This window comes from Pantherophis guttatus, chromosome 2 (genome assembly GCF_059756535.1).
Source record: "Pantherophis guttatus breed Tessera chromosome 2, ASM5975653v1, whole genome shotgun sequence".
Taxonomy (NCBI): Eukaryota; Metazoa; Chordata; class Lepidosauria; order Squamata; family Colubridae; genus Pantherophis; species Pantherophis guttatus.
The window spans coordinates 236,878,752-236,893,200 of record NC_142064.1 but is presented as its reverse complement, the minus strand read 5'-3'; the positions used below and the strand labels follow the sequence as shown (position 1 = coordinate 236,893,200).

Here is a 14,449-nt window from a genome sequence, read left to right as displayed (position 1 = left end):
TTCGATGTGAAAGTGACTAACAAGCAAGTACGGGAGCACAAAACACCAGACATGTCACTAGAAGGCAAAATCATGGAACTGAGTCTCACTTACTTTGGCCATATCATGCAGGGAAATTCACTGGAGAAAGCAATTATCCTTGGAAGAGTTAGTGATAAAAGAAAACCAGGCCGCCAAAGAACACAGTGGCTTGACACTATCAAAGCTGACACCAGCTAGAGCACAGGACAACTCAAAGAAGCAGTGTAAGATCGGAAGATGTGGAGAAACCTGGCCCATAGAATTGCCAAGTCGGGCATGACTGAATGGATAACAACACTGTCAAATCAACAACCAAAAAAGTTTGTATACATGCTGTATATTCACACTGAATTAAACTCAGAAAGTGGCCAGTAACCAGTGCAATTATTACAACAAAGGCTAATGTGGTATCTCCTAGAAACACCACTCAGTATTTCAGGACTTTCTATTACCAATTTGTCTTCAAGAGCTACCCCACATGAATAATAATTGCAGTAGTCCATCTTTAGTATTTCAAGTAGAAACTTTACAAACACTAAGTCTCTGCTTCAAGAAAATGAGGACCATCTGATTTATCAATCAAAGCTAATAAAAGACCCTTCCTGTTATTAATGTAATGGTGCCCGACGTCAATGCTCAAACTAGCACCAAAAAGCCTGGAATCTATTGCTCAGAGAGAAGCACAGCTCAATCCTGATAATGTATGTATCCTAAATTTAAGTGTAGCCCTTGGAATATACAATAACTTTTTTTCTTTTCTTTTTTTTTTACAAGTCAGCTTGTTGTCCTACATTCTGGCTTTCTCTGTTCAGTGATCCCAGTTTAATCCTTATTCACTGAGAACTTTGGGAGGTGGCAAAAGTAATGCCTGGATCACTACTAGAGGAACACTTGAAGTAAGCATGCACTAGCATGTATATAAACTTATGTTTCAGCCTACATTGTGGCAGTAAAAAAAGTGAAGTGCTCTTACATTTTCCCCCTTATTGCACCAGAAAGCTGTTGGTTAGCTTGTTTAGAGTTATAACCTGCTTATGTGGGGCAGGGTTATTGTTAGATTTCCTCCCTGGCAGCTCCAACCATTTTGCACAGAACTTTGATGAAAAAGTCACTGAGATACATCAGTGTCCAGCTCTTCATGGGTAAGGGTGTCTTGATGGAAATTGGGGCAATATTTTGTCATGTCATATGCAGTTCCTTCTGGCCAGGAGACTCATGAAGCAATAGGGTGCTTGCTACTCTGTCTTCCAGCACTTGTGAACAATATCTATGCTCCTCTCACTTGTGGAAAACTGTGTGTGGTATAGTCAGCGGGACTGAGGAAATAATCAATGTGTTATTGTGAGTGGTGGTGCTACTCTGAAAGAGGTTGTATTATGTCTGCTCCTTAAAAGACATTCTTGGACCCTGCTGTGTTAGACAAATATTACCCTGTCAACAACCTTCCCTTTTTAAGGAATACAAATAGTCCTTGACTTACAATCACAGTTGGGACCCAAATTTTGGTCATGAGTGGAATAGTCATTGGCAAAACATCATGTGATTGCAATCCTGGAACTCCCAGTTGTGCTTGGTAAGTGATCTCACAGGTTGTTAAGCAGATGAAATCCCAGGTAAAGAGTATGGGGTGCCTTAATGGGGTAGAGAAAACCCTGGGAGGCCCAGCACAAGCCACACAATAGCACCTTTCTCCTCAGGAGCCAAAAATCTTCCCTGCCATAATCCAAGCAGATTTTCAATCACTGAACAGAGTGATACTCACATGCTGCCTGCAAAGGCATCCCATATCCTTTGCCTTACTATGCTGCCTCTCCATTCAGGAGCTGAAAATCCTTCCTGACAAAATCCAGAGGGAATCCCCTCTGGTCTCTGAAGGCTGGATGAAAGAGCTCCCTGCCAAAGATTCCAGTTCTGTGCTATTAGGCATGAAGGATTTCAGTTCCATGCAAACAGGAACAGAGCTAAAATCCTTTGGCAGGGAACTGTATTAGTCAACCCCCAGAGGAGTCCCCTCAGCAGGTGGAAGCACCCTGCAACCTTGAGGGGCACTTGGCAATTGGTCATAAGTATGAACAAGCACCCAGATCATAATCACATGACAGTTAGGGATGTGTGTGCAACATTCTGCAATGGTCAGAAGTGCTTTAGAAACAGATAAGCACCCTTTCTTTCAAACCATTGTTAAATGAGTGATTGTAAGTCAAGGATACCTGTACTGATGACAGAAAACAACTAAAAAGTATCCTAGAGAAGATGGTTATCTGGATACTTTTTAATCTGGGTTCAGGTTTGTGCATGAAACACAAGATGCAGCATCATGATAATAGATTGTGTTTGTTAAGACATGGAGGGGAGAAATATGCCCTTTTATTCTTTTCAGAAACCTTGATAGCCTTTGTTATTATCAAACATGTAATTCTTCTATGCCACTTACAGAGGTTGGGGATTGGGGCACTGGGCTTCAGAGGTTTCACTCTTCCTTCAGTTGTTGGTTCCAGAAAATAGTTACAGGACAGGAAAAGTAGTACAATGGCCTCCAATATGTTTCTCTATTGTTCTCTAATTCTCTTCCCTCTATGTTAAAACATTTCCATATAGCCTCTGGAATAGGACATCTGTAGATTCAGGGTACAGCATCATCAAAATGCTGCATTATGACCCCAGGACACAAGAAATACAGTCAAAACCTTGTACCAAATGTGAAGACTTTTAGTGTCTGGTTGCGAAGAAACAGGCTGAAACTGAACCCAAGCAAGATCAAGTTGTTATTTGTACACTGAGATCTCATTGGTTCTTGAAGGGGTAGCTAGCATTTTTCCTGAGGCAGCAAATATCTTCCTGGACTCATGGCTATTGCTGGATAGGCAGGTGAGGGCCATGGCTGCAGAGTCTTTGCCTACCCTTATCTTTATTGGTTTATTTGCATAGATTTAAAGAATGTTTAACTCCAGACAACTCTGGGTGCTTTATATAAGAAAAATATTTGCACTAATGAACTGTTTTGTAATATTCAAAAGAATGCTTTCTGAACAACTTTCTAGGAGGGCAACTATGTTGATTCGTAGCAGAATTTTTGTTTTTATTCTAAGAAACTTGCTTTGAAATATCACTCATTATATATGAATGTATTTTCTAAATAAGTTTGAGATAATATAGCAAGCACACAATCATATAATCAAGTTTCTATATTACAATCTCATAGCCACATCAATTTTTTCTCAGCTATTCTGATAAACATTAAAATGATATTTTTATTTTTCAGAAAAATTCAGACCAATTGTTTTCTAAAATATACCTTCTTTTAAAAATGAAATGGTTTTTATTTGTTGTATATTGCAAAACTGTTACCTAGTATAGGTGAGTGGAACCTGCATACCTAACCTATGACATTCTACCATAGGTCAAAAGCTCCTTGTTATGGAAGAAATATACGCTTTTCCAAATGACCTATATTTTTCAAGAGACCCAGTGACATATAGAACCACTATATAAGCTCATGAAGTAGATTATTGAGGTTCATCATTTGTAAGCTGGAAAAAAAAAAGACCTACAACAACTAAGCCTAAATAAAAACAAATAGTTTTCCAATCAAATGACCCAGATTAAAACTACTGCTTTCAGGTCACTTGGCCGGTTTCTTCTTTCTATAAAGAAAAAGAGACATACAACAACTAAGCCTAAATAAAAACAAATAGTTTTCCAATCAAATGACCCAGTCTAAGACTACTGCTTTCAAGTCACCTGGCTGGTTTCTTCTTCCTATTAAGAAATCACCTGAAATTCTATTTAGATTCTCCAAAGATACAGTAATATACAGATAAACAACATTTATATATCAAAAACATGGGGAGGGGGGAAGTAGATTGAGAAAGAAGGGGAAGATTGAAAAAGGTATGGAGAAAGAGAGAGGGGGGGGAAGTAGTTTCAAGAATAAAAGACAACAACTGGGTAGACAACAAATGTGGTGGAAGCAAGGATGAAAAGATATTGGGAAATATAAACACAATTTAACTTTATTCCCTTTTCTATTATTTTCTGCCTTTAATCTGCTTTTTCTCATTAGTTTCACTCTTCTCCATTTTATATAATACTACTTATTCCAAAAAGGAATGGCGTAATAATATGTACCTATGCATAAATTCAAAGTAAATGTAAGCATAGAAGAGAACAACTCCTAGTAACATTTTGAAATACTTTTAACATTATCTGAACGGGACATTTTCAAAACAACACTTTATACTATTAAGAGCATTGTGTAGGCTTTAATACATCTAGCCTATTCATCTTTAGGGTACAGTGGTGCAGTACTTTTAGATGTTATAAAAATCTGGGGGAAATATGCTTACACTTTAGCTTAGTTGTTTTTTAAAAAATAAAAAAAATAAATCTACAAAGAATGTAACATAAATACTTAATTTGTAGAAGAGCAGGCAGAGCTGGGGGAGGAATTAAGCACACCATCAGCTTAGAATTGTTATGTTACCGCAAATGGTCCAAGTTCAACCGCTTGAATTCTGTTGGCCCTTACCCGAAGCCAATTTAGTACTGAACTTTGCTTGACTAGATTGTGTATAGGCTTAAGCAATAAATCTTTTGAACTGCAACTTGACTTGTATAATCCTTTGTGCCTCACAAATTCTTGACTAAAGTTTACTTCTTAAAAAATGCAAAGACTTTATATTGTAATTCACATACTTCTCCATTATGCTAATCTTAATTCCACTGAACTTTTATTTTCATGATTGCTACACTAAATATAGATACTTAGTTAACTATAACTAAATCCAAAAGTGATGTCCGCTTAAATAAAAGAGCATGAAAGTTTCTTTGGAGTCAAGGACTACTTGTTTTTGTATGACAAATTGAAGACCCCAATCAAAAAACTGAATGGTGCCAATATGGAAAAACTCCTATTTATATACTATTACATTATTTCTTCCATCTTTCCCAAACTTTTATTTTTTACCTATAACCAATACTACTTAATTTATCCTCCACCTGTAAAATAAACTTGCCTTAAAATAAATTGTTCTCGATAATAAATTTTAGATAATTATACAGCAATTCTGTGACACATACTGAGTTGATGTTTCAATTTTGAACAATGCCATCAGGTGCTGCTTTCTGAGTTATCAGATGAGATTAGCTGAATGGTTTCATGTGGATAGTTTCTTAACTCCTGAAGTTAAAGCATCTGTTGGGAAGCACTCTGCCTTCAAGATTCAGAGAACAAGGAGGAGATATGTGACTAACAAATAGCCATTCAGTGTCTCCTTTTGTTTCTAGCCTGATCTCAATTAATGAATTTGTCCTCTAAGGTTCTGGAGAAGTGTTCCCATTGTTTCTTACTATATGATGAAACTATCTAAATGAGGAGGATTATTAATTTTATCTTGTACTTTGAAACCAGCATATGGGACTTGTCAAAATACTATGCAACAGTCAATTAAAAATATAAACTTTACACACATATCTCTAGGTATACTATAATCAGTGCTAATAATGATCTTAATTCCCTCACTATATTATACTGCTTATATTCAAGGTTACCATTTTCAAAGCATAATACAAATATAAAAATACTGCTTTAAATCAATTTATTCAAAACAAACTGCTATTAAGTTGTGTTTGTATGTGTATATAAACAAATACATAAGCACAAAGAAAAATATTTCCTAGTTGTAGCAGCATAATAGAAAAATATTATTTACAAACAATAACTAAATCCAACCAACATAAATGTGAGTATTGTTAATTCAATGTTAATTTTCAAGGGGAAATGTCTAGCAGTACAATATGTTTCACCAGATGGAAGGGGAATCCAGAAAGTGTGATATGAAGTCATAGGGGAAATGTATAAAAAGTTTGTTTTCCCCCTCCCTATTTTTCCCAGCTGACCGGTCACTTATTGTTCCCCCAAGCACTCTTATCTCTCTAGACATAGTTGAAATTAGTTAAAAACACCGAAAGATACAAACTGTTGAGATAAACAAAAGACCAGTTTTGATAATAAAAATGTTACTATTATCCACTCATGTGCCAAACAATATTAACAGCAGAAATACTATTTATCTAAAAGTCAAAAGCTGTTCCTTGCACATACCACATTCTTTGCTCCTATCATTCAAACATATGAACCGAGATTACATAGTATTTTTTAAAAATAGAAAGAGCTTTAAAAATTGTTGGAAGTTTGAAAATCCAATGTAGTTCCTAACTTATATACATGGCAAACTTCTGAAACTTCAGAAATTTCAAGTATTTTTACAATACTATATTTTCAAGCTCCAAAAAACAAGGTGAAAGTCTAAAACAATAAGCACCATAATGTCTCCAATGCTTTTCAATTCTTGTATTTCCATTACTTCCTCCAATTTCTAACTTGCTCTCATTTTCTTTATATTCTTGATTGTGAAACCTAATACACTACAATATAAGGGCTTTGCACTGTACTGCTGGAGTTTCCCAGGATACTGCTTTATACTGGACTGTTGGGGCAGCTAGGGCTTCGTGCCATGTAGCTGGGGTGGGCTAGGGTAGCTGAGGCTTCCAGGAGTGTGTGTGGCTTTGCTGAGGCACAAGACAGAGGGTAGGATGGCCAAACAGACAGAGATGGGGAGTTGATAGGTGGGTAGGGGGAGTTGAAGAGGAGGCAGCCCCTTACTTATCAAGGCTTGGGACTGGGGGGGACAGAGTTCAAAATGGCATATATTGATGTGGGCCCTCAACTAACAACTGACAGAATTTGCTTAATAACAACAACAGGGAGTCTGGGATTGCCATCACTAAGCAATGCAGTCATGTGACATTGTACTTTATGACTGCATCACTTAATGATAGAAATTCCATTCACAATTATTCTCATAAAGACAATCGCTATCATTTTAATATATCACTGTTGTTGTACTGCATATTTTAAAAATACAATGAAAATGTAAAATTTATATTTGATTTTAGATTAATAACATGTTTACATATTTGAATGGAAGTATTTAAATATGTTTCTGATATTTAAAACACATAAGATGATTAGAAACTTTTAGTTGTAACTTATGATTATATTCTCTTTTCGTATCAATAGAAATCCTTATTTTATATTTATTAGAACACTGCAGAATTTCCTAAATTAAAAAAAAAAAACAAGCAATGGTTTCACTTTTAGTCATAAATACCAACACATCAACATATCAAAAATGTATTAGAGAAAGTTAAAGTTAGAGTATCAATACACAACAACTCTCATAATTCAGTTCAAAATCTATAAACAAACATACAAAACTATATAAAACTATAATAAACCAATACTTAGCTGATCTGGTCTACAATATGTGGCCTGCATTATTGTTTATATATGTGGCCCTTATTGTTAAAGGAGTATGAAAAACACAACAAAATATTACACAGGGTAAGAAGTATTCATACATCCTGCTGCTGCTACTACCCGATACAAAGAGTAACTCTAACTTCAATTCAGATTTAGGTACAAGCCATTTGTCCACCCCTTATTCACAACATATCACTGTACCCCTCTTCCTCTAAATGATACACATGGATTACACAATGCTATAAAAGACATCTTCTCTAAATAGCTCAATTAATGGACAATATCACTACTCAATCTTCAGGGATTTTTAAAATTCCAGCATAATCAACAAGTGGGGGGGAGGGGAGGCACAGGTGCAAGAATGGAATTCTATGCATACTATTTGAGGCGCCTGTAAGAAAGGCAGGTCACTAATCAAATACATAAAGTCACATTAACTTCTCTGTATAATTTTGGAGGAAAGGGATAGAAAAGTCTGTCTGCATCAATCCAATTTCACAGTTCTAAATTTCCCTTCTCACAGTAATATCACTCAATTTGTTAAAGATTGCTATTAATACAAAGAGGCTGAATTAGATTTTAAATTATCTTAACAGGCAACTTTTCTGTATGAAAACATGCAAACCAACTGTTGTGTTAGATGTAAATATTCTGAGTAATAGTCAATTAGTGTGGCATTTTTGTACTTCACGTATCTATTAAAAAAATTTAAAAATTCCCCTGGAAAACAACTTGCGTCATATACAGTAACTCATAATTCCAAGCCACAACCAAAAACTCATATCTAAAGTTCAGATACATACTGTTATTTATACTGTTTGCCATATTCAGTTTCACTCTATGATAGTTAAAATTATATAAATCATCATTATAAATAATTATGTTATGTTAATTATGAAATTGTTTTATTTCAAAAAAACATATTAAATGCATTATACTAAGACAGACACAGAGGTCTTGGAATTTAGTTATACAGATATGGTGATCAGCTTCTGCATCTCACAAGGAAACATTTTGTCAGCTGTAATATGGGAGGGTTTGAAGTTTGTTTTACTTCATAAATGCAATTGCTCATGGGAATGAAATCTCCATAATAAAGTCTGCCCAGCCCTATAGAAAGGGCTTACAAGTATATCTAATATACAGAAAAATTGCAATTGATTACCAACATAAAATAAATTAAACACAAGACAGTACTTATAACATTCCAAAAAAAGGGGGAAAAAAACTATGGAGAAAGTTTAGACAGTAGTCCTATGTGCAAAGCACACTGAAATAGATAATGGAATGAGGGATATGAATTCATATGAATTCTCTAACCTGCACAAATGACTCATTTAACTAACCCAAAGGATGTTAGATATTGCCCCTAACAGGCACAATCTTATTATGGACTATATTTATCTGAGTTATATTTATCTAGGTTACCTGAGGAACTAAATCTCCACAATTATATCTGCCTGTGCCGCTAGGTTTAGCAGAGAGGGCATGCTTTGTGTCCCATCTGCTAGGGACTTACATTTGGTGGTCCCAGGAGGTGGGTCCTCTCTGTTGTAGGGTCTGCCTCTGAAATCTTCTCTCCCCACCTCCCCCAAGCGAGGTTAGTTTCATCCTGCTAATGTTCCATAAGTCCCTCAAGACCTGCCTTTGTCATTAGGCTGGAGGTCCTAGGGGACTGGGGATATTTTTAGATGGCTCTTTTATTCATTTATAATCTTTCCTATATGATGGTTTGCATTTTCAAGAATGATTTTTAAGAATCATATTTTAATAATGATTGTTTTTATATATAGTTTTCTTTTATTGTTGTATTGTTATTTTGTTTATTGTTGTATGTCATCCAGAATCCTGTTGTAAGATGGGCAACTATATACAATAGATTTATTTTAAAAAATACATATTCATTCCCTAGTCAATTATTCTGTGTATCAAAAAGCAACCCCTAATTACTGGGGAATTAGTTGATCTTATTCCTGAGACAAACCCAACCAGACAGAACTTATGAAAACTCCTGTCCATCTCCTCAGTGGGCTCTTCCACAGCCCAGCAAGGAATGTATGAAAGAGGCAGAAAGAGGTGAGGGGTGGATAAGAATCTACCACAAAGAACCAAGTAATATCATACAATTGAAACAATACTCCAAAGCAGGGTGAGAGTAGAGAATAAGAAAATAATTGTATTTGGAAGTAATAGCCTTCCAGCCTCCTTTGTAGCAGCTAAAGCTAAAAGATAGATCCACACAACATGTGACATGTGGTACCAGCATACAAAGATGATTTTCTTGATTGGAAGAGAGGTCTCAATCATGCACAGTGTAAACACAAACACAGACTATATCTATCCAAAAACTGGTTGTCTATCCCCAATAAATGCAGACTAAAATGCTAATCTTAAAAATATTTTAATAAAGGAACAAATGAATATCAACAGGTTTGAAAACACGAGCTACAGGTGGCTTCAGATAAGTATTGTCTCTTTACAATACTTACTTTCACAACATAAAATTAGTTGTTTACAAAAGTATAATACTTGCAAAGATAAAGGCATTATCTATGTATTCAGAAGACACACAAAAAAAGGCTTCATATCACATAAAGTTTTCACTCCTGTAGAAAGATTTTGTTTGATTAAAAAAATATCCAAATATTGTGAACACATTCTAAACTGTTCCAAGTCACTTAACTCCCCAAATAATTTGCTGCCTAAAAGTTTAAACTTCACACAAATAACTATTTCTATAGAAATAATTAACATAAAAAGTCTGCAACAACATATGGCAATACTTTAATCATAAACAAAACCTGTGAGGATACTGAATAGGTAACTTCTAAACTTAACCACATGAAAGAAATATCAGTAACAGTTTTAGTCTTTTGAAAGAATTTCCAGCAATCTGGATAACAATCAGAATAAGAGCACGGATACCCCAACTTCTCATAAATCTATTATTTTTACAGCACTGCTACACACACAAATCTGAATGTTTACACTCTTCTTACTGTACCATACAATTCCACATCCAAATATATTGATAAATTGAAGATTGTTAATGCCCCTTTCTCTTATCATCTCTTATTTTATTTAGCAGCATTCCTGAAACCAAAATGGCAGAAAAACCCAAGCTTCCAATTATATCTAAATGTCCCAAGAAATATTCAGTAACTTTTGACTTATAAACAGGCCATATTATTAACAATATCAAATATTATACCTATACAAATATTCAATTTTATTGAAAGGTCACAACACAAAATACCAAGTTTAAACACCTTTCTCTTCCAGTTATTTCATGCTGCTACCACTATGGTAAATCAACAAGTTAACTTTATTATAATTAAGAATGGAGATATTTCAATATGACTATGTACCTTGTAGAGGTGCCTTTCCTGACATCACATATGCTGCATTTGAAGGCTTCAGCGCTGTTTCTAAAGGTGCAGACACTACAATCCCAAAAACCTTCATCAGCTACAGGTTTAGCTTGCCTTTTGGGTCTTGAGAAGTGCATATATGAAGAAGGGTAAAGGAGGAGAGAAGAAATAAAACATGTTAGAAACAAGATAATAAAACAAGGCCATTTCATGTTACATTCTGCTTGTCTGCTTTTTTCTTTTCCTCTGGCTAAAAAAGTAATCACATTTTTTGGAAAGAGGTAAAAGGGAGGGGGAGCAGGAAGAGGTGCAAAACATTTATAAACCTGAACCACACTGTGCTTTACTCTCACCAGATACATATTCTGCTTTCCCCCATTACTATATCCCTGAGTGAGAGAGGAAAGGATAACATTTCCTCTCAATCTTCAATCCCAAGACAATCGATTTTCACTCAACACTGAGTACCAGTGAATCTAGAAGGGAAGGGAAAAGGATGGTGAAAGGCATCTGAGAGGGCTTGAAACCCTCCCTCTTTTTTTGGTGGGGAGGGGGAGCTTAATTGTACTTTAAAGGATTGTAGGCGTGTCCCTCCATGCGCCCCCTCTGTCTGTCTGTCTGTCTCTCTCTTTTACCTTGTTAAATCTCCCTTTGTCTGGAAGAAGTCAGTGAGAGGAGATGTATGTGTGTGAAAAGAGAGTGAGGAGCCGCCATAGCTGCTCTAACACCAGATTAGCCCTGGCACCGACACACATACATACACACAGAGAGAGAGAGAGAGAGAGAGAGAGAGAGAGAGAGAGGAACACAAACATTTGCTCTCCGCTTTGCTTTTACACACTCCCTCCATCTTAAGAGCCACCCTGGGCACCGAATGCAGCCTCTCCCCCCCCTTCCTTACGTCTTACCACACAAGGAGCTTCCAGCTTTTCCTCCTCTCCACCCAACACCATTGAAAAAAAAAAAAGGAGTTTTCCGTACCTGGCTGGGAGGGAGGCAGGCAGGCAAACAAATAAGGCTCTCTTCCTTACTCACTTCCTCCATCTTAAAAGCCCCCTCCTCTACCACCACCACTACTACTACTACCACCACCACTACTACCACTCTGTGGCCTAGTCCCCACACGCAGCGCCTCCCCAGAGCATAAGGCGGAGGTGGGTGCTCTTAAGCTGGCACCCGCGCATACTCTTTTCTATTCCCTTTCCACAGTCCCTCCATCTTAGGAGAAGCTCTCTCTCTCTCTCTCTCTCTTTTAAAGCCCGCTTCGCCAAAGCGCCCCGACTTCTTTACCCTCTTCCTTACCTGGTCGGGCTCTTCTTGTCGCCCATGGTCATGGATCGGTGGAGACGGGGCCCCCTCTCCTCGCCTCGCGCACCCGAAGCGGAAGGCAACGGGGCTGACTCCTCCGACCAGCAGGCTCCGGCGGCTCCTCAGCAGCCGCCGCCGCCGCCGCTCCTGCCGCTGCCAGGCTCCCGCTCCAGACTAGGCAGCGCAGGGAGCGCAGCCCCGCTCTTCTTCCCCTCCCTCTCTCTCTCTCTCTCTTTCCAAGCCAGGCAAGCACGGCTACAGCGGGCGGAGCTCGCGGCCCTCCCCGGCCAATCCGGGCAGCTCGGCCTTGGGCTACCGCTGGCGCGAGGGAAGGGGAACGTGCAACCTCCCCCCCCCGCTCCACCTCACACACGCGCACCCCCTTCAAGCCCGTCAGTCGCGGCGGCGGCGGCGGCGGGCAAACGGCTCCCTCGGCGACGAACGGAGGTCGCCCCGATTTCGTGCGAGAACCGAGAGGAGCGTGTCGCCGTCGTCGTCGTCGTTTGGGCGGCGCCTGGCCACCCACAAGGCCAGCATGTGACCCCGCCTCGGTTCAACCGCCTGCCGCTGGGAGCCGAGAGGGTGGCCGGTGTGTGCGGGTCGGATCTGTCCCCCCGCCCTCCGGCGAAAGTGTGGCGGGGAGGGGGAGTGAGTTAGTGGGTGGGTGGGTGAGGGAAGAGGCGTGCGCTTCGCCCTCCCCTGTGTTGGTGTGTCTGCGCCTCAAAAGGGGATGTGGGATGGGGGGGGGGGGGAGAGAAACAAGTGTGAGGAGTCGGTCGGAAGAGGACGCGGAGGAGCCCGCCGCGTCTCTGAAGTTGCTGGCCCCCCTCGCGTGAAGGTGCTTTCAAACTGCCGCCCGCCTGTCAACGCCCGCGTGGTCTACCCCGGATTTATCCCGTTAAAGCGTGTCACCTGGCTCGCGCGGTGGCTGTTGCCCTCTCTGACGCCCGCGTGTGCCAACCAAGGGGGGGGGTAGGAGTCGGTCCGGCCGACGGTTAACGTTAAAAAAGGAGGAAGCGAGCCCACCTTTCCCCCCCCACTTTAGCCCCGCTGGAACATGAATTGGAGAGAAGACATGCCCACCACACACCTTGACCCTCCGGACTGTGTGATTACTCGGCCTCCTCTGGAAACTACACCCCCCCCCCCAAAAAAAGTAGGGGTGGTGCGTTGCCAACGCTCACATACACTTCGTTTAGCCACCGGTACCAACAGCCTTCAGAGTCTTCCTTTCAGTCACGTTTTCTGGGAATTGAGAAATGTGTCAACATTTGCTCTTCCTATGTCATTTACCTGCGAAGCTGCATTATTCAAGGTTACTCTGCAAGCAGTCCTTGATACGCTGGGTGCACGCCGCCCCGCCATGGAATTGCATCATGCATGTAGATGAATTTCAAGTTAACAATCTGGGAAACCAATTCGGGTGGTTAAAATGCAGCCAATTTTTAAATTTCTGTCGTCTCAGGATTAAATTGTCAGTGATCTATTAAGAGGTCATAACAGGAGAGTCATGTCAGCCTAGTGGAAAAAAAGCCCAGTGGGGGAAAAAATGTTATCACCTTTTCTAACTTACAGGGATTATTAAAATGCAAACCCTTCTGATTTATGGCAGATACATTTATCCCATGTATATATGTTTACTTGTGAATATTTTCATCTGTTGCAGAAACTAGTTCAAAATTAGATGTACTATTAGAGACATGAAGTCAGAAAACTTTGTCAAGACCATGAAGACACTTTGAATCCACAAATCACAGAGGAGAAAGAATATGCCACCAAACTAGCACCTCAAAGAGCTTCTCTGTTTCCCTCAGAAATTGAATCTCTTGCATATATTTCTTTATTGCCAACTAAGCTATACATACATATATACATTTATTTATTGTTTATTGCCTATCAATCTGATATCTAAAGATGAGAAGCTTTATCCATTAGTATTTTTTCCTCTCAATGTAAGGTTTTGTAACATGTAATTTTGGAGTGTAACTTCCAGAAAATCCCTAAAATTTACCTGAAAATTAAATATTTCAATATCACATAACAGGACAATTATTAAAGCTAATAATTTTCTTGTTTTTTGATATCTTAAAATGTATAATTGTATAATTTATAATGTATAATTTAAATTTCTCTTTATTCTTGCTTTTCCATTATGAAATAAAGAGCATAAAACAGTATTTTTTGCTGCTAGAGATTTCTTTGTGTGAGACATGATTCTGATTTTAGAAGCAGAAATCAGTCATTGTTTTGCCTAGATTTCCATCTTCAAAAATTTTTTGAAGAAAAAGTATGAAATCCTGTGATGCACTTCTGAGTTCAACAGTATCTTTGGACTGTTTTCATTCTTAAATATCAATCTTAGCTTTATTAATCCTCTCTAGAAGAAGAAAAGTATTCTGGAGATAAAATATGTAGTATATATTCT

The 14,449-nt window shown here is 38.6% G+C and overlaps 1 protein-coding gene and 1 long non-coding RNA gene across 4 annotated transcripts in view; one reads left to right on the top strand and one right to left on the bottom strand.

Annotated features, from left to right (window-relative positions):
• Positions 1 to 12,750, bottom strand: part of RYBP (RING1 and YY1 binding protein) — a 75,731-nt gene extending 62,981 nt beyond the window's left edge. For 2 of the 3 annotated variants that reach the window (XM_087887926.1, XM_034440565.3), the window contains exons 1-2: positions 12,019 to 12,750; positions 10,714 to 10,839 (exon numbers count right to left, since the gene is read on the bottom strand). In XM_087887926.1, coding sequence (XP_087744052.1) covers positions 10,714 to 10,839; positions 12,019 to 12,050 — 158 coding nt within the window. In that variant the 5' untranslated portion in view covers positions 12,051 to 12,750. Of the gene's footprint in view, positions 1 to 10,713; positions 10,840 to 12,018 lie in introns of those variants that run through there. The other variant, XM_087887925.1, reaches the window with a different exon arrangement.
• Positions 12,751 to 12,881: 131 nt separating this feature from the next.
• Positions 12,882 to 14,201, top strand: LOC117678999 (uncharacterized). Its single transcript, XR_015732684.1, has 2 exons — positions 12,882 to 13,229; positions 13,691 to 14,201. It is a non-coding gene; the product is annotated as an uncharacterized LOC117678999 (long non-coding RNA).
• Positions 14,202 to 14,449: the final 248 nt, after the last annotated feature.